General features: G+C 40.6%; 1 protein-coding gene across 2 annotated transcripts; it reads right to left on the reverse strand.

Annotated features, from left to right (window-relative positions):
- Window positions 1–1,471: 1,471 nt before the first annotated feature.
- hephl1a (hephaestin-like 1a) lies at window positions 1,472–25,034 on the reverse strand. 2 transcript variants are annotated; one of them, XM_052106739.1, is made up of 20 exons: window positions 24,391–25,034; window positions 23,575–23,819; window positions 17,331–17,543; window positions 17,007–17,198; window positions 15,811–16,065; window positions 15,321–15,489; window positions 13,222–13,361; window positions 12,655–12,786; window positions 11,542–11,747; window positions 11,291–11,441; window positions 10,990–11,202; window positions 8,737–8,947; window positions 8,507–8,646; window positions 8,111–8,239; window positions 7,897–8,003; window positions 2,865–3,090; window positions 2,641–2,780; window positions 2,383–2,542; window positions 2,061–2,099; window positions 1,472–1,966 (listed from the first exon to the last, which is right to left on the reverse strand). In XM_052106739.1, exons 1-20 carry the CDS (start codon window positions 24,549–24,551, stop codon window positions 1,887–1,889), a joined length of 3,309 nt encoding a protein of 1,102 aa, XP_051962699.1. In that variant the 5' UTR covers window positions 24,552–25,034; the 3' UTR covers window positions 1,472–1,886. The 2 variants fall into 2 exon arrangements, with proteins under 2 accessions (XP_051962699.1, XP_051962698.1); XM_052106738.1 differs by having other exon boundaries at window positions 2,332–2,542.
- Between the last annotated feature and the right edge of the window lie 1,476 nt (window positions 25,035–26,510).

Here is a 26,510-nt window from a genome sequence, read left to right on the forward strand (position 1 = left end):
ATTTAAATTGTAATCATCACAGAATAGCACTGAAATGAGTGACCGATGAGATATGAGGCTTTCCCAAGCTGTTGATCTTTTGGAGCAAAAAATGTCAAAAGGAGGAAGAATTGGCAGTTCAGCATCTAGTGGAGTATTTGTAGTCACAAGCTATAAATTAACATTTTAAGTTACTTAAAAATCCTTTTTCGATTTAATGCTATAGATAAACATTTCCTAAAGGTCTGAGACAGCAACAACACAGAAAGACTACATTGTTAAAGGAATAATTCACCCAAATATGTAAATTATCTCATCATTTACTCACCCTCATGCCATCCCAGATGTATATGACTTTCTTCTGCAGAACACAAATTAAGATTTTTAGAAGAATATTTCAGCTCTTTAGACAATGCATGTGAATGGATGCCAAAATGTTGACACTCCAAAAAGCATGTAAAGGCAGCATAAAATAATCCATAAAACTCCAATGATTAAATCCATATCTTCAGAAGTTATATGATAGGTGTGTGTGAGAGACAGATCAATATTTAAGTTCATTATTGCTAGAAATTCTTCTCCCTGCCCAGTAGGGGGCGTATGCACAAAGAATGTGAATCATCAAAAACATAAGAAGAAGAATGTGAAAGTTAAAGTGGAGATTGACTGAGTAGGGAGGAGAATTTATTGTAAAAATTTACAAATATATTGATCTGTTTCTCACCCACACCATATCATATGGCTTCTGAAGACATTGATTTAACCCAGAGTCTTATGGATTACGTTTATGCTGCCTTAACACGCTTTTTAGAGCGTCAATGTTTGGCACCCATTCAACTGCATTGTATGGACCAAAACTGTGTAAGGAATACAGTATCAAAATGATTAACACATGCATAAACAATTATCCATCCATTTAATAAATGTCACACATGTATCTTGTCATCCACGCACAAATGACTTTCAATTTGTGTCTGTGAAATTCAGAATTGAACGAACGTGCCACAGTTTTTACAAAAATAGACACATTTGTTCTCTTTTGTATAAATGTATTACAATTTGTGCATGCAACCATAGGAAGATGTTTCAAGTCCAACACAAAATGAACTTGTGAAGTGTTGAAGGCACATTTCTGGAACAACCGACACACATGCATTCATTCATGTCTATTTGTGTCAACTCTCACTCTCAATTGAATTTGGAGACTTCTTTTCCACTGGTTTTGCCTTACACGATCCGTACACGTGTCTAATGATCCACACAAAAGTTTGCCTTGACACAAATAGACATGAATGTATGCGCCTTCAACACTTCACAAGTTCATTTTGTGTTTGACTTGAAACATCTTCCTATGGTTGCAGGCACAAACTATAATACATTTATACAAAAGAGAACATTTTAATCCGCAAATGTGTCTATTTTTGTAAAAACTGTGTCACGTTCGTTCAATTCTGAATTTCACAGACACAAATTGAAAGGCATTTGTGCGTGGATGGCAAGTTATATGTGTGACATTTATTAAATGGATAGAACATTTTTCATAATTTTGATACTATATTCTTTCCATACAAAGAGCTGAGAAATGCTTCTAAAAGTCTTCTGTCAATCATAAATAATTTGTGTTCTGCTTAAGAAAGAGAGTCATACACATCTGGGATGGAATAAGGGTGAGTAAATGATGAGATAATGTTCATTTTTGGGTGAACTATGCCTTTAACTATAAACTGTCAATGCCTCCAATTTATGACATATGAAAAAATTGTATCCATACTATGTGTTGTTTTTTCAAAACATGAGAAATCAACAGCAGTGCAATGAGAATGCTACATGAGGTACATAAGTGGAAAGCGTCAGTGTTGTAACAATACATTTAGATTCTGATTGGCTTTTGGACACTTTGATCTCTTCTAATGTGTTACAAGGCTCAGTAGGACCAATCCAAAGAAACACAGCATGGCAGTGGACAGGCTTGTAAAATGACTGAAGGCTGGAAAGAAACAGGATAAAATTCTTGATCAGTTTTCTCATTATACTTTCACATCAAAGATTTTATAAGAAGATGAATACAAATGTTTCTCTACCACTATTGCCTGTATTCCGATCATTATCGCCAATGGACCCTGTTGACAGGAGAGTAAACAAGAAAAAAAACTAAGAATATAATATGAAAATTGACTTTGACATTCATTCATTGTATTCATCCATCCTCTCTAAACAGTTATTTACCAAAGAAAAGTGATATGTAATGGCAGATTTCAGAGATTCCTTATTCTCAAAAAGGACTTAATAGGAAAACAACACTATTTCCTTTCACCATAAATGTTAGTTAGTCAGAACCAAGTGGCATCATACCAAAATTGTTATCTTTTAAGTCCAAACTGGGCCTTTTTTCTTCCACCCCACCTTTAGGATGAACTGTGAAAAGCGTCTCCATTCCCGCATGGATGTGGTCAGTCACATGACAGTGCAGCAGCCACTGCCCAGGACTTCCTGCAATCAGCTCAATGGTCTGAAAAGTCCCTGGGAATAGGTCAAATACATCTGCACGATGGGGTTGATCTGTCTGAAAGACACAGATAAAAGTGTTTCAGAGATATATATACACTCCAAAGCGTATCTTTTGGGGTTTTACAATATGTGTAAATGTGTTTGTGTATCTACTTTGTAAATGAAGCTCTGAGCATGGAAGTGCACAGTGTGCATGTCCACCTCACTTCCCATTCCTAAAAGGTACCATTCAGTCTTGTCATTCTCTGTCATATTTAATCCATGCAGATTAGCATACAGCTTTCCATTAATACCTGAGAAAGAGAGAATTTTGAGTCCTAAAAATGTTTCGAATCGTAGGTACTTTGCATTTCTCATACACAATAACACACACTTACCGTGCATTTTATTGCTCTCCATAAAGTCCTCATTATCTATATCATATTCGGATGGGTCTCTATCGAGGTAAGTTCTTATGTTTTCATTTAGGTAGTGGGATTCATTTTCATCAAACACCATGAAAAGGAGGGCAAACTCTTTAGCAACGTCTTTTCTGCGTCTGTCGGCATTCAGGGTGTTTTTACGGCACACTATCAATGGACCCACCAAACCGCTCATCAAGTCCTGAAAAACATCCACTTAGTACATGTGTTTCTTGTATGCAAAACAGGAACTAAAAACAGTTTAAGGAAGGGTTTTTTTTTTCTTCTGCAGAACCTGACCAAAAACAGGAACGGGAAATATTCCAGAGTGAAATCATTATGTTTAGATGCTGGTAACCATTAATAGCTTCTCTCATTTAGTAGAACATAAGCATGTGCTTTGATCCTGAAGGAACTGCTGCATCACTTTTCTTTGGCTAATTGCACAATGTGGATGTAGCCTTTCGTGACACGCTGAAGGCATTTGACAATAACTATATACTGTATAATTACCACATATACATGCACGACAGGCTTGGGATCGATAATTGATAATCTGAAGATTTTCCAAATGATTATTGAAATATATCTGGATGTCTTTCAGATATAAATAGGGCTGCTCTACATACAATAGTTTTTGTCTTTTCAAACACATTTCTCAACACAACTTTGGTAAAGTGTGAGCAACAGGCGAAATTAAAGGGGGTCGGACATGTCTGGCAGATGACATGGTGCGTTCTAAAATTCGTAACAATAATTTTTTACAAAGGTACCCACACACCAGCACTCAGCATCATAATTCTGCAGTGACACGGAGTGCAACTCACATAGTTTTCCATTAAATTCGACCTAAATCATTATCAAAGGACATAGATTATTTACTCTAGCCATCGCTGGATGATATATTGTTTATATGTATCTTTCATAGAGCCTACACAATGTATTTTCAGTTACAAGTATGTCATTTTGTAGTTTGATAGCGTGAATGAACGACCTATTCAAGATACATACAGAGAAATTGCATAATAAACGTTGCTATTTCTAATCGTTCAGTTTGCGAAGTTACACCAGTTTCATACACTAACCTGCAAACTCATTAACGTCACTTTGTTCATTCTTACTGGTGCACCGCATCAGCTCATCCCTTGTGTGATACCGGTGCTTTTCCTACCTGTGATCTGGCTTCAGTATATTTTATATCACCCTCTTGTGTTCTCTCAATGCTACTAGGCCAAACTGTTAAACCGAAGGCTAAATGAGTGAATTGGAAAGCACGCAAATTAGGCTTCTAATTTGAATCCCTAATACTGTAACGATTGAGGACTGAGGCTGACAAAGGTTGAGGATCCAAGTGCAGTTAACTTTATTTAAACGAATGGAAACAAACAGAGATGAACAAACAAAACTACCACGATGGGCAAAAATGAAAACAAAACACGAAAACACTGGAACTGGGAACACAGGCATGGGAACGAACATCACCTACATACAACCACGTTCACAAACAATCAACGAAAGACAGGGACTAAACCAAAAACCAGGATATATATACATGAACATAGAACTAAGGGGCCAATGAACAAACAGAACACCAAACAAGCTAACGAGGGAAGCAAATGGCAAACTTAACGAGGGCAGGTGAAAACAATGAACAGTGAACACGAGGGCTGACAGGAAGACTATTGAAAACTAAGGAATAACAAAAGTGACAAAATTACAAACAAAGGGCAACAGTGAGACAAGACAGGGTAACCGTTACATAGCCCCCCCCTCAAGGATCGGATACCAGACGATCAACAAAAACAAAAACGGGAAGAACAAATGACCAATGACTGGGGGCACAAAGGGCAGACAGACAGTCCGGGGGGCAACGAGGGGCAGACAGGCAGTCCGGGGGGCAACGAGGGGCAGACAGGCAGTCCAGGGAGCAACGAGGGGCAGACAGGCAGTCCACGGGGGGCATGAGGGACACGGAGACAGACCAAGGAGGGCTGAGAGGGCAGATAAGCAGTCTCTGGGGGTGTGTGCTGGGAACCAGGTCGGGTGGCCTGGGGAGCTTCCACCGGGTAGGGGCGGGTTGAGGTGGACTGAGAGATGGCCGCAGAGCAGGGGCCGGTTCAGGGCACCTGGGAGGTGGCCACAGGACAGAGGCCGGTTTAGATGGCCCGGGAGCTGGCCACTTGGCGAGGACAGGGACCGGGTCAGGGGGCCTGGGAGGAGGCCACTGGACAGGGACTGGGTCAAGGGGCCTGGGAAGAGGCCACAGTACTGGGACCGGGTCAGGGGCCCTGGGAGAAGGCCACACTAAGGGGACAGGTTTGAGTGGCCCGAGCTGGCCACAAGGCAAAGGCCGGTTCAGGGAACCTGGGAGGTGGCCACGGGACAGGGACAGGTCTAGGAGGCCTGGGAGGCAGCCTCAGGACAGGGACAGGTCCCGGAGGCGGAGCTGAGAGGGGCTCTGGAGACGGAGCTGAGGGGGGCTCTGGAGGCTCAGGAGGCGGAGCTGAGGGGGGCTCTGGAGGCTCAGCCGTAGGAGGCTCAGGAGACGGAGCTGAGGAAGGCTCAGGAGACGGAGCAGAGGAAGGCCTAGGAGGTGGAGCCGAGGATGGCTCAGGAGGTGGAGCCGAGGGCGGTGGCGCCGTAGGCAGTTCTAGCCTTCCTCGGCTCCGTCCCCGAGGAAGGCTCAGGGGACGGAGCCGAGGAAGGCTCAGGAGGCGGAGCCGCAGGAGGCTCGGGAGGCGGAGCCGCAGGAGGCTCGGGAGGCAGAGCCGCAGGAGGCTCGGGAGGAGGCTCGGAAGGCAGAGCCGTAGGAGGCTCTGGAGGAGGCTCGGAAGGCAGAGCCGTGGATGGTTCGAGAGACTTGAGGGGTGGAGCCCTGGGAGGCTCGAGAGGCTTGAGTGGCAGAGCCCTGGAAGGCTCGAGAGGCTTGTGGGGCGGAGCCCTGGAAGGCTTGAGGGGCGAAGCCCTGGAAGGCTCGAGAGGCTTGAGGGGCGGAGCCCTGGTAGGCTCGAGAGGCTTGAGGGGCGGAGCCCTGGAAGGCTCCAGAGGCGGAGCTCTGGGAAGCTCGGAGGGCGGAGCTCTGGAAAGCTCGGGAGGCGGAGCTCTGGAAGGCTCAGGAAGCTCGGAAGGCGGGGCTCTGGAAAGCCCGGAAGGCGGAGCTCTGGAAAGCTTGGAAGGCGGAGCTCTGGAAAGCTCGGGAGGTGGAGCTCTGGAAAGCTCGGGAGGCGGAGCTCTGGAAAGCTCGGGAGGCGGAGCTCTGGAAGGCTCAAGGAGCTCGGAAGGCGGGGCTCTGGAAAGCCCGGAAGGCGGAGCTCTGGAAAGCTCAGGAAGCTCGGAAGGCGGGGCTCTGGAAAGCCCGGAAGGCGGAACTCTGGAAAGCTCGGAAGGCAGAGCTCTGGAAAGCTCGGGAAACTCGGAAGGCGGAGCTCTGGAAAGCTCGGGAAACTCAGAAGGTGGAGCTCTGGAAAGCTCGGGAAACTCGGAAGGCGGAGCTCTGGAAAGCTCGGGAGGAGGAGCCCTGGAAGACTCGAGAGACTTTGGAGGCGCTGGCTCTAGGACGGGCTCGACCACTGGCGCTGGCTCTGGGACGGTCCTGGCTACTGGCGCTGGCTCTTGGACGGTCACGGCCACTGGCGCTGGCTCTTGGACGGTCACGGCTACTGGCGCTAGCTCTTGGACGGTCGAGGCTTCAGGCGCTGGCTCAGGGACGGTCGAGGCTACAGGCGCTGGCTCAGGGACGGTCGAGGCTACAGACGCTGGCTCAGGGATGGTCGAGGCTACAGGCGCTGGCTCAGGGACGGTCGAGGCTACAGGCGCTGGCTCAGGGACGGTCGAGGCTACAGGCGCTGGCTCAGGGACGGTCGAGGATACAGGCGCTGGCTCACTGACGTTTGAGGCTATCGGCTCTGGCTCACTGACGTCTAAGGCTACTGGCGCTGGCTCGGGGACGGTCGAGGGCTCAGGTTCGCTCACCGTGGCTGACGAGGACTCAGGCTCGCTCACAGTGACATGCGTGGGCTCTAGCTCGCTCACCGTGACATGCGTGGGCTCTAGCTCGCAGACCGGGGCAGGCGCGGGCCGGGAGGCAGAAGCCCGTCTTCTCTCCCTCCTCCGGGCAGACGAAGTGGGCCACGCTGGCTCATGGAAGGCGACTGGCGACGCTGGAACGCTGTTCCTGGTCGGCGTGACTTCAGGCTCGCTGGCCGGGGCAGGCGTAGGCTCTGGCTCGCAGACCGGGGCAGGCGTGAACGGGGAGCCGCACAACAGCAAGGTTAACTCCAGGACAGGGTAACCGTTACAAATACACAGTTAATCTACTTTAGATACAGGTAAAAAATATCAGAGGTGAACAGTACATTCATCAGTTGTTTCCATTTCTTCACTGAATTATTGTTTTTGATGTTGCTGTATTTTGACTGAGAAGCAGACCTGTAATTAAAGTTTATTTATCCATAATAATTTTTATTTATTTAGGCCTTACTTTGTGACAATTTTCGATGTCATATGGCTTATTACAGCTAAAGAGCGTGTGCTTCCATCTGTTTTACCTCAATGCTGGATAATAAATCAGTATAAGGTTGATTTAGGACTTTATTAGCTCCAGAAGAACATGGTCTGTCCATGTGCTCTCTGTGGGTTTAAAAACAAAATCCAGGGGAGAGAGATTTAGACTATCAATTGATTTTAGAAGATTTCTATGCTGAAAATTCCCCCACACGGGAAAACAATTAATCACATAATTGTGTTTATGTTGAGTGAGTAAAGGCCCTTAATTTCCAGACCATGTCACTGGTTTCTCTTGTCAGATCTGGAAACAACCGGTATGTCACCCACCCTTAGCGCAGAGTACTTTCATTTGAAAAAGAACACTCTTAACCGCTCTTATTTTATTCTAACCGGTTAGCGTTTGAACATGAGGCTGCGGAACGCCGGAACAAACAAATACCGTTTCTGATTTTAGTCCCTGATACTAAACACCTTCATTGGGAGAGAAGTTTATGTATTGTACCTTAACAAAGCTGACAGATGAGTAGTAGGCAAATGTTATACAATTTGGATCATTGGGACCTGGACCTGATCGTTCTGGAATGGTCCAGTTGTATGTCAGCACATGACCTATAACACACACAAACATATATATACTGTAGAAAGATATACATAAAGAAAGCAAAACAATGCTATTCACTTCCCTCCACACTGTAAGACTGTTTAAATGCACAAACCTGGTTGAACATGAATCTGATTGGCTTCATTGGTCTTTACTCCATGGGCATGTACAGAATATGGTCTGCTGGCATTATTTTTAAACACAACCTGAATCTTCTCACCAACCTCAGCTCTAAGGATGGGACCTGCGAACAAAATGAGATTCATAGAATTACAGAGATAAATAGCTGAAACAAAGAGACCAGCATTGCATTGGCGAATCATCTGTTTAATAATTATATTGCCATGTATATATATATATATATATGATTTATAAAAAACAGGTTTCAAAATTATTTCAGAGAGAAAGTCTCAGTGGCATATAACATCAAATTTCAATTTCAGAGTGTTTCTATTTTGGAAAAAAAAGTTGACAGTTTACAGTTCACACTTTCAAGTCAGATGTGCCATACCCATTATTCCTAAATGCTCTTCCTCTACACGCCTGGGTTTCTTTTCGGTGAATGTCCCATCTGTGTATTCACGGAACACCACCTTCTTATACTTAGCACCAATCCTATCATGTGATTGATTGAGGTAAATACTTCCAGGGCTGAATAATGTAAGATGAAAAAGAACAGATAGTCTATACATGAATGACACTCAAAGTTGATCTCTAGTGCGAGTAAGTGTTTGTGTATACCTATCCTCCAGTGTAGTGTTGTGTTTCTCCAATTCCCATTTACGGTCTGGGGCATAATTCCATTCAACTTCCTCTGCTGCTATGTAGTAGCGTACATTAGAGGTGAAATGTTCCGGTGCGGGAGTCTTTGCCAAACAGGACTTGACCGTGTAATGTTGGCGCATACCTGCAGTGTAGTGATCACTTGTATGACAACTCAGCTCAAAAATACCTGAGGTAAAAGGGAATAAAGTTTATTTTGGTAACACTTTACAATAAAGTTCCTTTTGTAAACAATAGTTAACTACATTAGTTATCATGAACTAACAATGAACAATAGTATTTGTATAAACCAGTATCGGCTTTTTCGTTTTTCACAAGCACAAGCGAAACAACATTAGATGTCTTTGGTGATTCCCGCACTGTCACGGATTTCGTAAAAACTTTTGATGCCATTTACCTTTGTATTTTATTTACCCTTTACATCTGTGAGGAGAGCAGCTCTGGTGTGTGTATCTCTCATACTGTGCGCCTCTTTGATCACTTGTATCACGTGTATTTGCGAATCAAATTGAAATATTTAATGACAGATTTCGTATCCAGGCAAACAAAAGACATGGGCTGCACCCGTGTACATTAACAATAGCATGCGCTATGTTGCTGACAAGCTGAGGTCAAATTTAGCTCAATTTACCTTATAAATGATGAGCAAGTGTAAGATGTTGCATGCTAGAATCCTAGAGTGATCAGCAGGTCTGCTAAGAACAAGCGACCTCTTCTGGTCAATAGTTGTAATAACATCATAAACTGAATGCAAGCTTTACATATTCCCTTTTTCAAAGAAATAAAATCAATCCTCAGTCTAGTCCGATGGGCCGTATTCAACGATACAGAGGGCCGTATCCGGCCCGCTTGCCGCCAGTTGCCGGTCGATTAAAGCCGGCCGTCCGTCACACAGTGCGCCCTAGCCTGTGTTGGACGCATCTATGGTCACCACTTTTTGCCTGAAAACCTGACCAGCATAATACCCAACTGACAAATGGTTGGACCTGTCCATGGTCCTAGAACAGCCAGACAGCGGCTAGTAACAGTGACGCACGCGTATGCGCCCTAGGCACCAAGCGTGCCATGGAAGATGATGTTTGAGCCAGCACTAGAGAGGTCTAATTGATCAAAGTCCTAAAAGAATAACTGCTAATGTTTCCATCATAAAACCCAGCATTCTCTGAAATTCCTTAAATAGAAATTATATCCCCAGTTTGAACTGAGACAGACACAGATGAATTGTCTAAATGCGTTCTCTCATGCTCACGGAGTCGAGTCGAATCCCCAAAAAGGAGATTTGTTGGCTGGAAGAAAGGGTGCTTTTGTGTAAGTATAATGTTTGCGCTAAACTATGACATTGTTTGCCACTGCTGTGAAATTAAACCACTATAAAAAAAATCTCCATTGAGTCAACAGAACTTAGGCAGCAGCCCTCCATTAAGTTTAACAACAAGAAAGCTAATCAGGTGTTGGCTCAAAATAGCGTCGTGCAGGGTCGGAAATGCCCCCAAAATGCAATATTTGAATTGCTCCTGTTTCAGTTGTTTTTTTTATATTGATAACATAACATAGTCAATCCTCTGTGGTAACCGGAGGTGCCGGCGTGATCACCTGAATTTTACCCTGATAACAGCAGAAAGAAATACTCCGTCATTTTTGGTCATACAGATAAGTGTAAGACATCATTCGAAACTATAAAGGTTTACCTTAATTTGAGTTTTATTCAATTTGTTAATGAAGTGATGCTAATTTCCATTTTCCAGCATGCTTTGCATGGGACTCGACAGGAAGAGTAAATGTTCAAATTAAGTGTTATTTTTTGTGTTTCTGTGCAAGATGTATATAAAGGCGGCTACTTGTCAGAGATTCATATTTTGTTATATTTAGAAGATTAAGATTTAGAAGAGTTTATGCGATGTTGGAGTTTTGGGGGTTACCATTATGGTTCTTTTTTGTACATTTGTTATTATTATTTGAGGCATCAAACCAAAAGACACTACGATTATGGTGAATGTACTATCCAGACAAACTGGTTAGTTGCCAACAGTAGGACATGCTATTTTATTGGACATATATGGTTAGGATTTTGACAGAAAATGGGATTCAACACTGGTAACATTGATAAAAGTTACGCACCAACGCATAGCATAACATCTACCCTAACTTGATTAAAAAGTGCTGGATAAGCATTGACCTACAGACCCCTGACCTAATAGCGCTGTGACCTACCATTATTGTCGGGAGTCATGTTAACAGTCACTGTGGTATGCGGGAAGAGATTCAGAGTGTCACGGTTCATCCCATCCCGTTGAAACGTGTTGCCTTGGAAATAGATCCCATGGATATCCACCTCTGTGCCCAAGCCAAGTGTGTGCCACACAACATGTTCCCCATTACACAAATCCAGACCCAAAAGGTTTCCATACATGTAGCCATTCACCGCTGAGAAGGAATAAATACATGCTTAGATGAATCACAACACAGTCAAACAACAAACCTATATATTCCCACACACATACTATATGTATACCGTGCATCTTATTGCTCTCCTGAAACTCTTCATCAGATGTATTTGATTCACTGCTGCCAAACTTTTCAATGTTTTCTTCTAGATACCAGCTTTCATTTTCATCCATCACAGAGAATAGAAGAAAAAACTCATGCTGAATTTTGTCCGCACGCTTCAGATACGTAGCATGGAAAGAAATCACATAAAAAAATATTTTTACTCATCTTCTCTTGTCCAAAGGAATGCATTTCATATGTTGTCTGAGTTTTTACCTGATGCCCACTCCGATCAAGAACACCTTTCTTGCACACTTGTATGGGCCCAATTAGACCGGAGTTAGTGTCACGAACAGGATCAACAGCAGAATAATACAAGTATGAAATACAGGGAGGGTCACTGTCGGAGGGACCTTCTGTTACTCTCCAACGATAGGTAAATTTTTCACCTGGAGCCACAGAGGCTCCAGCTTTCTGGGTACCTGTGGAGGAGACAAGTAAATGTTACTACATGAGAAATTATAATCTTAAACTCTGTCCACTTGTGCTGGCTCTACACGAGCAGACTCAAAACAACTTGTTTTGGCTGAGGGTGTCACACTCATCTCGATCTCTTCAGTCAGAGGTATGACATTGCTGATTAAAAAACGGCAGAAGGGTGACACACACGACGACTCACCGCAACAATCTATCTCTGATCCCTGTCACAGGGAGCTGCCAAAATAACAACATTAGTAGAATTGCACTTGCAATAGAGCTATTTGTGGTGTTTTCAGACCTGTAGCTTGCTTGATTGTTCTAAAACAGGGGCTAAAATAATTACAATGTTGCATTTTCTTCATGGTTCGGTTGGCTTTCACAAGGTTATATTTTAAAATGCACAAAAACTGTAAAATGTCCGTAAAGGTTTTTTATATCCGTCATATAGTTGCTTTTGCATTATTTCTGCAGAATGACAGAATCACTATGGATTTTAATCAGCATTTGTGATGTCATGCAGCAGTGTGATAAAAAAAATTTCCGATCAGCTTGTCATCTTGTCTTTTCATCTGAGTGTTTTTTCAGTGCTTGAAGCCATAACTCAGCAGTGAGTCCCGACGGTCAAGTGATTAACACTTCCCGCTGAGAGGTGCTAATGTGCGCTCTGTCTTCCTCTGCTTGGCCGGTGATTATGTTAATGAAGCTAACACTTGAAAATCATTGGAAAAATCAGCTAGTGTAGAGCCAGATTTATCCAAACTTAATTTGCAATGATTAGAATACTAATGAACTGAAAAGTATCATATATACATTTTTGTTTTCATTTCTCAGATCTAAATCACTAAAGGATATTCATATGTAAGTCTATTTGTGTGTTTGGATGTATACCAGTAGGTGTAAATGACTTACCATCCTGATACATAGCTCCTTCATAGGCTTTCTCATATTGCAAACCATGTGGTTGAATGCTGTAGAAATGCTTAGCCTTATTAAAGAACGTGACAATGACAATGTCACCAGTCTCTGCTCTGATGACAGGACCTAGGAGAGTAAGAAGTGATTGAGGACTTATCATTTTATTCATAAAATTTCTCAAAGACATAGCAGTGTCAAAAATGTATAAGATCCAAGAGTGGGGTTCAAAAGTCTGGGTTTGCTTGTGAAAATGCTTCTATTTTGCATTATTATTAATAATAAATATTTTATTATCAGCATAACAATTCAAGTGAAAAATTTCAAGTTTATGGTATGTCCCCTTTTTAGTTTAATGACAGCATGAACTTGAGCTGGCATGAACTAAACAAGTTTGTGCAAAACCTGATGATGATTCCTGTACAAATATCATGAGCATCTTGTTCTTGAAAACCATTCATGTTGCTTTTTAATTTCATGTTTTTAGGTAATTTGACATGAGGGAGAGACGACTGTGTATTGTCAATGGTTGACTTAAAGCAACTTGAAGTAAAAGGATTTTACCCAGAATGCCAAGATGCACATCTGAGCCCACAATGTGACTCTTGGTGGTAAATGTTCCATCAGTGTATGAAATGTATCTGGCCTTTAAGTATTTTCCACCCAGCTTACCACCATCACGAGTGAAAAACACTTCAGAATCACTGCAGGGAGAGAAAGACATTAACTCAGAAGCTTTAATTCTATGACATCATGTTATCAAATTATATCAAATTAATTGTTAAATGTTTTATATATTTTTCAAATGTAAATCAGAGGATGTGTAATTTCAACCAAACAGCCATTGTACCAAGTAGCATAATAGATAATAAAAGCGTGTTTTTCACTAAATGAACACAAGGGAGAACTAAATGTAATAATTTTAATTCAGAACGCAACACAATAATAAAAAACTAAAAATACAGCACCATTGCATTACTTTCTGGAGCCCAGTTGAATTGTATTATAATATAATACAATATAATACTCAATTCTTCTTATTATTATTGTTATATTGTGAGGATTATATTTGTTTTGTACAATAATACATGGATGAGCCAAACCATTATGACCACCTGCCTAATATGATGTTCTTCCTATGCATGCTGCAAAAACAGCGCCAACCCACCGAGGCATCGACTCAACAAGAACCCTGAAGGTGTCCTGTGTAATATGGCACAAAAAACATTAGCAGCAGATCCTTCAAGTTGCGAGGGAGAGCTGCCTTGGATGGGACTTGTTGGTCCAGCACATCCCATAGATGCTCAATCGGATTGAGATCTGGGGAATTTGGAGGCCAGGGCAACACCTTGAACTCTTCATCATGTTCCTCAAACCATTCCCGAACAATGTGTGCAATGTGGATAGGGCTCATTATCCTGCTGAAAGATGCCACTTCCATCAAGGAATACCAATATATTAAGGTAGGAGGCATGTGTCAAATTGACATCAACATGAATGGCCAGACCCAGGGTTTTCCAGCAGAACATTGCCCAAAACATCACACCCCATCCACCAGCTAGTAATCTTCCCAAAGTGCATCCTGATGCCATTACTTCCCTAGGTAAACGGCAGACACATACACGGCCGTCCACGTGATGTAAAAGAAAATGTGACTCATCGGACCAGGCGACCTTCTTCCACTGCTCCAAGGTCCAGTTACGATGCTAGCTTTCCCATTGTAGGTGCTTTCGATGGTGGACAGGGGTTATCATGGGTACACTGAATGGACTATGGCTATGCAGCCAAATACCCTATATGCATTGTGTGTTGTGACACATTCCTCCCTTAACCATCATTCAAATTTTCTTTGACTTGTGCCACGGTAGACCTGTCGGTTCGGATCAGACAGGATAGCCTTCGTTGCCCTCGCACATCAATGAGCCTTGGAGGCCCAACACCCTGTAGCCGGTTTGTGGTTTGTCCCTCCTCGGACCACTGTCGGTAGGTACTCACCACTGCTGACTGGGAGCACCCCACAAGCCTTGCCATTTCAGAGATGCTATGACCCAGTCGTCTGGCCATTACAATTTGGTCCTTGTCAAAGTCGCTCAGGTCTTTACTCCTGCACATTTCTCCTGCATTCAACACGTTGACTACGATTGTTCACTTACCATCTGATCTACCCAGACCTTGACATGTGGCCTTGTTAGGAGATGCTCAACGTTATTCCCATAACATGTAAGTGGTCATAATGTTTTGGCTCATCAGTGTATATTATATCATATATAATATATATTGTATGACGTATTTACTTTACCTGGATCTTTTATTTTGGCAGAACACTGAAAGTGTAGTGAGTAATTGACAGTTTGTTTATAGACAGCCTGGTGAAACGCCCATCTTTATTTTTTCCTACAGTGAAACTGAAACTGAATGTTCACTGAGGCTTTTTACATCTCCTTTTGTGTTCCACGGAAGTAAGTTGGAATGATATAAGGTTGAGTTAATGACAACAGAATTATAATTTTTTAAATAGCAGATCTGTTAGAATGGGCGCAGGTTACCCCAACTCTGTATAGACTGTATAAATTGGGATTGAGTCTATTCATTGTACTGCGTATGTGTCATGCTTATATATGTGTAAATAACAAAATCAAGTGTTTCCAATTCTTAGTTTTTACCTGTGTGGTTCAGTAAGTGATGTATTTTGCATGTAGTTCATCTTGGAAGGGGCATAGTCCCATTCCACCTCCTCAGCAGCAATGTAGAAATGTCTCTCAGTGCCAGGGACTTCTGTCGGAGAGGCTGTCGACCCACATCCAGAGACCTCATAGAAACCCTGCATACCTGCTGCTCACAAAAACAGATAATAGCAGAGATAGAGAGATTCAGAAAAGGTTAATGTAATATAGGAACTAAGAGGAGCTTAAAAATTCTAAACACATTTACTGTGACCCAATATCAGACAGTGATACCAGCTGATTCCCTTTAAACAGCTAAAAGGTGTAGACATAATGAAATACATTGCAAGAAAAATAAAACAGGTGCTAGTAAAAAATGAACACTGTTAATTACAAGCATCAATTATAATGTCAATTACAAGCATCAAAACGAAACAGAGCAACTCTTTCCAGACAAAAACATTGAGACAGTTATAGGAACAGTTACTACCTCGTACATGATCGTTGACTTGGCAACTTAACAACCATTTTCCTTTCGTCCTTGGGGTCATTGTCGCGGTGACAAATGAGGCAGGAAACAAACTGAGAACATCTCTGCGGTGCCCACGATCAAGGACGGTGTGCCCATGGAAGTAGGCAGAATGAATGTCCACCTCATTGCCAATGCCGAAGAGATGCCAAGACACAGTACGCCCCACACACACTTTCGGTGCGGGCAAATTACCATAAACATAGCCATTTATTGCTGATGGGGAAGATCAGGAGGAACAAGAGTGGTTAAGGATTGCTAAAGGATATGAGAAAACTTAAGTTGTACAAGTTGAGTTTCAAATACAATCATTTTACTCTAACATTCACATTAAAACTATTAAAGGAATATTTCGGGTTCAGTACAAGTTAAGCTCAATCGACAGCATTTGTGGCATAATGTTGATTATCACAAAAGTTATTTCAACACGTCCCTCCATTTCTTTAAAATAAGCAAAAATCTGGGTTACAGTGAGGCACTTACAATGGAAGTGAATGGGGCCAATTTATGAAGGGTTTAAAGGCAGAAATGTGAAGCTTCTAATTTTATAAAAGCACTTGCATTAATTCTTCTGTTTCATTTAGTGCATTATATGAGCAGTAAAGTTGTTTAAATTGTCATTTTTACGGTCATCTTAGGTTTATGGCATCATGTTGTCATGGCAACAAAAACTCTAACTTTACACAGAAGAGGTAAGTAAATGATTTTATCACACTAACATTGTTTAAGTCTTGTGGCTATACCTTTGAAACATTGAGTATGTGGACGATTGGCCCTATTCACTTCCATTGTAAGTGCCTCAATATAGACCAGATTTTTACTTTTTTTACATTTTGCCATTGACTGAAGTGAACGATTGATATAGAAAAGAAAACCAAAAGCAAAATTTTCAGAATGCTGTTGTTGTAAAGGGGAATAGATGCAAAAGGGTTCTTTCCAACAAATGTGTGGTCAGTGATGTGTAATAAATTTCAAATACATAATAGGTCAACCACTTCAAAAATAAAACCATTTCTGGTGTATTTAAAAATACACATTCTTCACTGTAACACCTTGATATGAAAGATTACCAAATCAATACAAAACAATCCCACTGTCTGAGGGGTGATAGAGGGTGAGAAGGTAAAAGTTTAACCTGGAGACATCATAAGACTTACAGTGCATAAGGTTAGACTCTCTGAAGTCCTCATCCACATCTTCAATTAGTATTTTTGTTGCAGTTGAGTCAGAGCAAAATCTTTCAACATTCTCCTCCAAATACCAGCTCAAGTTCTCATCCACCACACTAAACATCAGAATGTAATCTTCATCCACATCAGAGCGCTTAACACCGGAATTGTCCAAACTGCCTGAGAGAGAGAAGGTGAGAAAAGAGATCATTAGAAACCGAGTGAAATTAGTAAAGTTGCGTGTCTGTGCTTATTACTGCTATGAAATATTCTATGCATGAAAAGTTAATTCAAGGTAATGTGTGTGTTTACCTTTCTTGCAGGTGAGCAGAGCTCCTATAAGTCCTGATGCAATATCTTTCGGTGCGTCTCCATGTGAATGGTAAATCCAAGTGAGACAGCTAGCATCTCCTTTAGTGGGAGCATACTCTTCTTTGACCGTCCATTTGTATGTGTAGGTCTCATTTGGAGGTACTGCATCGTCACTCTTATCATGTCCAGAGGTGCCATCTGGATACAATGCTCCTAAAACAGATTGATGTAATATGATGTTTAACGTATTATATAAGTCAAAATAAAAAAAGTCACGTGGCTTTATATTGCTGATACTTTCATGTTTTTTGACAGTCTATATTGACAGAGTCTAAGGAGTAGGTGGATGATGTGAAGTTATAAACCTTTAGTCACTGTATGTTGATATCATTAACTAATTAAGAGTATAACAACTGCACAAGGCCACTGGCCGCCACCCTAACTATACTCATCCCTGACTTCAGGCCTCCTTCGTGGCTGCTGGACCCCGCCGCAGAGCCTGACCCAGTCCTGTCCCCGGCAGCCGCTGCCCTGCCTGACCTCTGTCCCTCCGCCACCGTGCCTGATCTCATACCTGTCCTCTGGCCTCCTCATAGTCTGCTAGACTCTGCCCCCTTTCTGGAGCCTTGTCACAGGACACCGGACTCCACCCCCTTTCTGGAGCCTCCTGCCAGGTCGCTGGACCCTGCCCCCTTTCTGAAGCCTCATCATTGTTTCGCCCACCCTCCCCCCTTGGCTGGTTCTGTCTGTGCCCCCCTGGTCTGACTCCTGCTATCCTGCCCTGACGGCCCTCCTCTGGCTTGCCCCGCCCTGGTCTCTAGCTCTGCCCTGGTCTGTGCCTCCAGCCCCATCCTGGAATGTTTCGGCTGTCCTCCCCATCTGTTCTGTGTGTTTTTGTTTCTTATTTCCTGCCTCTATTCAGTTTTGTTTCTCTTTGTTCAGGTTGGGACACATGGAAGTCATCCCGTGGAGAGGGGGTAGTGCCTGACGCTCTAGTTGAGTTTTTGTTGATCCTGACACCTGTTTCTGTGTTTGTGCCTGTCTTGTATTTCTAGTGTCAAGATCCTGCCACTTCCGTTGATTGTGTATATAGTTTTGTGGCTGGATCCTGACACTAGTGTTGTGTGAGTGCACATGGCTTTGTTGGTTCTTCATTTGCCATGTGCACTCGTGTCTATGATGTCTTAAGTAAAACTGTGCCATCTTGTTGCCTTGTCAATAACAAGCGCAACGAGATGGCAGGAGGCAACGATATGGCAGAGTTTTACTTAAGACAGCATAGACAAGTTTATCTGTTACACCTGCCTTTCCTCATTACCCTACTTGTTTGTTTGTAATTTAATCTCCTTGTGTTCTCTGTCCTGTGCCAGTTCATTGTGGTTGTATCCCTGTTTAGGTGTCTTGTTCTGTGTGTCTGTTATTTCCTGATCACAAGGCCTCATTCCGCTTTCCTTCTGGATCCAGTCAGGTTTAGTAGGGATCAATAGTTGGGAGACTGTAACTGCATGCATTAGTTTGGACATTTTATTTAAACCAGAGTGATATTAGTTAGCAGGACACAAGCCTAATGATTTAAGTCACCTTTAGAATATCTGAATGCAAATATGGCCAGTTAGAACAGGAGTAGGATAGAACATAATTCATGGAAGATTTAACCCCATAATTCTGAATTGTACTTGCCTATATGAACGTTTACATTGCTGTAGAAATGTTTAACTGTGGCATATGTAATGAAAAGGTCATTACCACAGGTGAGACCATGGATGGCTCCATATTACTGTGGTTATTAATGTTGATAGACCTTTCTAAAAAAAAAAAAAAAGAACTATAGTATTTTCTATAAAAACCAAAACCAAATAGCCCAAATACATTTCGAAACTTTTAAATACAACTTTCACAGTTGTAATTAAAAATAAAGTCTAATACGTTCACTCTAATAGATTACAAATTAATCTATACAAGTTAGTGTTACTGCAGTAAAAAAATATATTTAATTTAGATTTTGTGTATTTTAAAAAACTGATGATGTGTATTTGTTTCCTCTTAACTTTGTCAGTGCTGTTTATAATGTAGGGGCTGTCTAGCAGTTTGAAAGGTTTAACTTCCTCCATATAGAGCTTTACTGTATATTAGAATGTTCTCTAATATACAGGTAGAAATCAAATGGGATATACAAATGTTTTGGTCTCTGCCGGCCACCGCGATATCGAGTGAAGCCTGACCGAATCACACAAGTTTCGCTCTTCGCATTCCCAGAGCTCTGGCAATCTTATCTCTGGAGCACACTGATGTGTTTCACCCCACACAGATGAACATGCAAGTTATGAGAGGCATATTAACTGCTTAAAGTTATAAAGTGCTAAGTGCGAGATGAAATTAAATTTACTTCGGCAACGGCTCATAGAAGCCCAGCATTCACAGAATTTTCAATACAGGAAAAACTCTGAAATCATCACCTGTAAAATTGGCTAGTAAGAGTGACAGAGTTAACCGCAGCTGCTGATTTTTACACGCATGTGGCGGGTGTTAATAAGATGTGGGGGATGGCAACCAAACTGGTGCTGTTACTGGCCGCGGGCTAGCACCTGCGGTTGGGCCTTCTTAAGGACCTCAACGTTAGAAATGAGTGGATGAAGTTTACATTTACCAAGGTCTCTGATCATTTAAGTCCAACCTTGTGTGGTACATTTCAGTAGGAACTGTGAACATGTCATAATGTAAAGCATGCTTTGCAATGAGGTTGTTATTGAAGGATGGGGCAATGCCAACTGTATCGGACCTAACAGTAAACCCACAACACGAAATAATTATTACTCTGTTTACATTCAAAGAGCTTAGCCAAATATAAAACAAGATTCATATACAAGATTAGCATTTTAGGCCTTTAAGGTACAGTTGCAAAATGTCAGAGAGAGGGTGAAAATAGTCAAGAAAAACAAAACTGTTTCAGCACAAGAAACTTTGACTAACATTGTAAGTGGCCCCTTTAAAAATGCATGTGATTGCCATAATGTGATTTAATCAATTCATCAGTGAAGTCCAGTTTAAACCTACTTGCATAATGAACACAGGTATAGACCTATGGCGGGTAATATTTTGTTTAACAACTGCACATATTATAATCAAATTCGGTGCAAGGTAGCATTTTTAAAAGCATTCGTAATTGTTTCAGATTTTTGCTGTGTGTTGCCCTTTGAACTGCTCAGTGACTGCTCAGATTAACTCTATAAATCTAGTTACTGTATAAACACCAAACAGCAGATTAAAGTCCACTGAAAATAGTGTCACATAGTCATGCAGTGATCTTGACTGTTAAACGTCCTTGCTTTGATACTAACTAAACAATAATAGAGACATATTTTGAGTTAAAATCCAAGTTAAGCTCAATAAAAAGCATTTGTTGCATAATGTTGATTGCCACAAAAAAATAACTTTAACTCTTCCCTCCTTTTTTTCTTAAAAAAAAAAAAAAACGAAAATCTGGGTTACAGTGACCATGTTTACATGCACTTAAGAAAGCGGATTATTCCAGGGTTTCTGCAGAAAGTGGCATTCTGAAATGTCATGTAAACGAGAACGCCAAATTCCTTCCGTCGCTTAAAAGTGCTGTAAGCGTATGCAAAGAATGTCCTACTCCCTGAAAAATATGAATGAAATAAGTGTTCTGAGATATCTCACCGGTCTCTGTGGCAGCTCTAGACTCTGTAAACAGCAAATAAATATGTCCGTGGTCCACAGAAAATGGCACTTTCGACATGTCAATAATTTTGCACATTCTCATAATATTGTAGTTGCAGCGAATTATTGAGGCTTACTGCCATCTTTAAGCCATGTTGTTCATCACAGTTGTCTGTTGAGGGAGCTATTTTGCTGCTGTTCTTTTAAACAACTGTTTCTGCAAGATGTCTGTCTCAGGAAAGCTAATTATTTATCCTTAGAGTGCAGGTTTTGGAAAGAGGGTGCATGGCTAATTCAACGGCTCAGTCTCGTGGAAATAGAACTGCTGAAATCGCTTACAGCACTAAAAGGGATTAAGAGAAAATGGTTTAACACATCCATGTTTCTCCTCGAGAATGTGCCATAATGTGGCTATGTCAACACAAGCGGCAGTCTGATGGTGTATGCACATGTGCGTAACAAACATCATAGGATACAGCCCAAAAAAAGTTAACACGATAGTCCTGTGGACGAGTCGTGGCAGAGCGCTGTGTGGTGGAGAGTGACGCAGGGGAGATGAGTGGTGAATAATTTCCACCTGTGCTTAACACCTGTCTTGTGTTTCAGTGAGGAGTGATTGGGGATTTTAAGGAGAGGAGACAGCGGCAGTGAACAGACAGAGCCCAGCTGAGAAGCTCCATGTGTGTTGGCTGCTGCCGTGTTTCAACTTTTGAGTTACTGACCTGAAGCTTCACCGTTTTGCTTTTAAGCGAACGTGTTTGTTTGTTAATAAAAAGTGACATTCCTGATTTGGAATCAATGTCTACTGCTTCCTCATTCCTTGGACCTTATTACAGGTCCCTGACGTTCGCATATACTGTATATGGTCGTACATTGAGGGAATCCTGGAGTTTTAAGTAAGAGAGAAACCCCACTATTGCAGCGCAATTCCACTGCAGGTTATGATAGAAAGTTATGAAACAAACACAAATCTGGAATATATGGAAATAAAGCCAAGCAAAACAGTCTCCTCATATGCCATGTTTGTATTTACACAAGCGTCATGGAGAAATTACGTTGCTGTGGAGAAAGCTGCTTTCTGATCGAGACGCATGCATACAGGAGTACAGATTACACCTCTTACGCAGTGCATGTAAACCGATACGCCACTTTCTGTTGTCCATGTAAACGTAGTCACTGAGGCACTTACAATGGAAGTGAATGGGGCCAATTTTTTTGAGGGTTTAAAGGCAGAAGGAGCTTTTAATTTTATTACGTAAAGCACTTACATTTATTTTTCTGTTAAAACATGCATATTATTTAACACGTAAAGTCGTTTAAATAATTTGTATGGTCGTTTTAGGGTCATCATGGCAGTGAAGTTTTGTATAGAACTTTACACAGAAATGGATATTAAAATCGTCCTCACATGAATATTGTTTATGTCTTATGACTAAACTATTGAAACAGTATTTTAATGTTTACGGATTGACCACATTGACTTGCATTGTAAGTGCCTCACTGTAACCAAGAAAAGGAGAGACAAGTCAAAATAAATTTTTGTGGTAATCAACATTATGCCATAAATGCTGTCATTAGAACTTTTCAAGCAAATTATTTATGTTTTCTAGTACTATGCATGCATGAGACATTTATCAAACATATTCTTCATTGTAAATAAAAAAAACACATTTTTCATCTCAAATATTTTTTTTTTTATATATATATAAAATAACACTTATTACAACACAACTCATCGCATTTTTAACTTCACATTCTCACAGTAACAATTCTTGGTTAATTCAGAGTTATGGCGAAATTTAACGACTTGCGGTTCAGTTAATCAGTATAAGCTCAGAATGATTCATTTGTTTTTGATTCACTGATATGAACCGGCTCATAAGAGTCATTTGTTGGGAAATCAGACTACAGTGGTCACACTGTACAGTATGTTAAGTGTAGGAACTTTTTAGGGCTGGATGAAGACTCCTTATTGCCACGAGAATACACTGCTATTGTGCAGCCTTAAAATGCACTTTGCTTTCCAATTTAAAGTGAATAACTGGGGCCAGAAAAATTAGTCCGTATGACCCATGTGCTATGTTCCATGATATCTTAAGTCATAGAACAGCTTTATGAAAGGAACTGACTGAAATCATAGATGTCAGTTACTATCTGTTACCTATATTATCAGCAGTTCTGAATAAGAAGCTTACAGCACACACAAAGATGTATGCAATTACATATTCAAAGAAATTATTTATTCTCTATGATTCATGAGCAGGAGAGTGGGAAGTGGGGTTTGGCCATTTTCCAAAAATAAATACATTTTAATTGTTTAATGATTTCAGTAATTTATTTATCATGTATAATTCAGGCTCTTTTTAAGCTCCTCTTGGTAAAAATAGACTATTTTCAAGGTTGTCCAGTACTTCAATTTAAAAAAGCATCTGCTAAATACTGCAGAGATGGCACTTTGCTGAAGATAAGAGTGAGGATTTGTTTATTGCTCTGTTAATGGATGTGAGAGAAGACATTAAGATGCATATAAGAGAAGAAAAAGAGTAAAAGAGAAAGTATCTCCTACCCTCTGAATTCTTCTCATAGAACACTCCATGTGGGTGGAGAGAATAAGGCCGGCTTGCGAAATTCTTTAGATGGACCATCATGACATCATTAACTTCAGCCCGTAGAATGGGTCCAAGAAAGCCGAGCCAGGCAGGTTTAGGGATCTCTGTGGAGTAAGAGTCATCTGTGTACTGCCTGTACACAGCCTTTTTGTAAACACTCCCTATTCGAGTAGGGCCTCTTGACAGAAACACAGATGCATATCTGTTGAAGAGCAAGGGAAGGATTTAGAGAAGAAAAAAAAGAGGGGGTGGGGCAAATGAATTGCATGGCTTAAATGTTGATCCACCACACAACAGGGCTACCTTTATAATTACTGGATACTGAAAAGGCTATAATTTAACAAATCAAGTGCAGGTCATACACACAATGTCCTATTTATGGTAGCTAACACTTTAAAATGAGTTAGCAACATGAACTAAAAATGAACATATTTTTACAGCATTTATTAATCTGGGTTAATGTTCATTTCAACATATACTAACACATTTTTAAAACCAGTATATAGTTGTAGACTAATAAAATTAGTTACTGCACTATGAACTAACATCAACTAAAAATTAACCATTTTATTTGTATTAACTAACATTAAAAAAAGACTCATAAGTAGGCTACTATCAAAATATTTTGTTCATTGTTAAAGTAGTTCATGATACCTAATGCATTTACTAATGTTACCAAATCTAACCTTATTATGAAGTACAACTCTGTTTATTTATGTAAATTCAGTTGACGATTATGAGCAGATTCTTTCTACTAAAACAAACAAACTCACTTGTCTTGATCAATGCTTCTGTTATTAATCAGGTTTTGCTGGCTGGGCGCGTAGTTCCAGGCTTCTTCTTTTATTGCTATATAATAAGTTCGCACGAGACATTCGGCCTGACGCAGTGCGATCACGGTCATAAGAAGCGCGCACAACACGGGCGGCTCCATCGCGCAGAGACGCAGGAAAGAGACCGGTAAAACGATGATCAGCGGAGTCGGTCAGGGACACCCGTAAACACGGTTAAAGTGCTTCCTTTTATATTTTCTTGACACGGAAACTAAAATTGCTAATGTGAGAGAGATCCACTCAAAAAACTGTACCCATCCAGAATCGAAACCAAAAGCTCACACAACCTGCGCTAAAGAACCGGCTCTGCAACTCCGTTTGCTTTCATTACAACAGATCCATTTCACAAAACACAAAACACAATGACGCTGCGAACAGAAGTTCGCTTATCGGCGCGGCTTTCAGAAGATCTGCTGGACTATTAACCTATTTCCTTATATTAATTATACTGGATTGAAACACTTTTCATTATAATTTTCGTGTCACGGATATTACATGGAAATATACGCGAATATGCCTAATAATATATTATTGTAGCGAATCAAAAGAGTTGCACTTGTTTTGGTGCGTGTATTTCACGGGTATCAGTCCTGTCTGCTTTGGGGGTGGAGCATGGGAAAGTACCACGCTCTTCTGACTGGGATTGTGGGAGTGGGGTAGTTCAAGCCTTTCTATCAATGCCGCCAGGCTCAGGTTCTGTTGTGATTACATCACTTCAGTTGCGCAAATAACAAACTTTTAAAACGTTAATGAGAACGTGCTTTTTTGAACAGCTACTATACTGATTTTGTAATATTTTAAAATACGATTAATATTACAATTAGAGTTAACTTCTGATAATTTTGAAATTAATAATAATAATTACAAAAAATTAACACCCAATTTATGCACCCCCTTGAACTAGAGTACATTGATTGATTCTGTCAGGGTATTTGAATGGTAAAATATATTTAGGTGAAGACAACTTTTTAATTTATCTTTGTCAAAACAAAACGCACAGAAGCCCTGAACTGCACTGTGAAAGAAATTCACAAGGTTTTTTTTTTTTTTTTTTTAGGTGTCTTAGCCTACCTGAGCATATGTCCTACACATATTTTTTCTATCTAAAATAATAATAATTCTCTAAAAATGCTTTTTTTTTTTTCGTCAAGAGGCAACGTATGAGAATTTAGTATTTAGCTTGCTAGCTAACAATTAGCATGCAGTATCAACCTTGGCCACCAGGTGCCACTATCAGTAAACATGAAATCTATAAATAAAAGTGCCTTAAGAAAACTTAAATAACTTTTTTTGTAAAGTTATTTCTTATTGAAAGAGTCTCTAATATTGTCAATGTACATCTTGATTGCACTTAACAAAACCATAAAGTTGGGTTTTACGCTGATACATTTAGATTTATGAATGTGAAATTGGGATATAATTAAGAAAAGATGAACTAAATGAATATATAACTGTTCATCTTCTTTTGGACAGTCAGTAAAGCCAACTAGTACATTATAGAATATAGAATGTTCTTGAATATGGAATATTCTCAATAATACATTTCTGCACATGTTGCCACAGTGCAACTGAATAATTGCAATGCCAAAATAAATTTAATAAAGTTTCATGATAAACATTACAAAAACGACAATTTGTATTAAATAATTTTTTGAATTTTTGTAAATAATGATGAGCTGGATAGAATCTATGTGAGTTTAAATGAAACCTAATATGGTGCTTCTGTATAGATAATATCGGTGGTATTTGATCTGTTGATTTTCAGTTGTAACACTCTAACACAAACAAACACACACACACACACACATTCATAACCTACAGAAACACTTTATACCAACTAAATACTTCTACATGCACACATATATAGCAAAACAATATGTATAATAATAACTGTCATTGTTATTATTATTATTACACATACATACAGTTAAAGACAAGCCGATGATTTCATTAGTTCCTATCATTATGAGATTAAAACTTGCTTAAGCCCCCAATGTTTTTATCATCTGATTGTGATGTCAAAAGTACACTGCTCCAGTATCAATTTGATACAAAATGTT

This window comes from Xyrauchen texanus, chromosome 36, assembly GCF_025860055.1.
Source record: "Xyrauchen texanus isolate HMW12.3.18 chromosome 36, RBS_HiC_50CHRs, whole genome shotgun sequence".
NCBI lineage: Eukaryota > Metazoa > Chordata > Actinopteri > Cypriniformes > Catostomidae > Xyrauchen > Xyrauchen texanus.

Excerpts from the sequence above, each read along its gene's own strand:
- hephl1a (XM_052106738.1), bottom strand. The coding sequence starts at position 24,551 with ATGGAGCCGCCCGTGTTGTGCGCGCTTCTTATGACCGTGATCGCACTG. Across the intron at positions 2,543-2,640 it reads CTCAGAGCTTCATTTACAAA|ACAGATCAACCCCATCGTGC; the intron begins GTAGATACACAA and ends TGTGTCTTTCAG. Across the intron at positions 2,100-2,331 it reads CTTAAAAGATAACAATTTTG|GGTCCATTGGCGATAATGAT; the intron begins GTATGATGCCAC and ends TCCTGTCAACAG.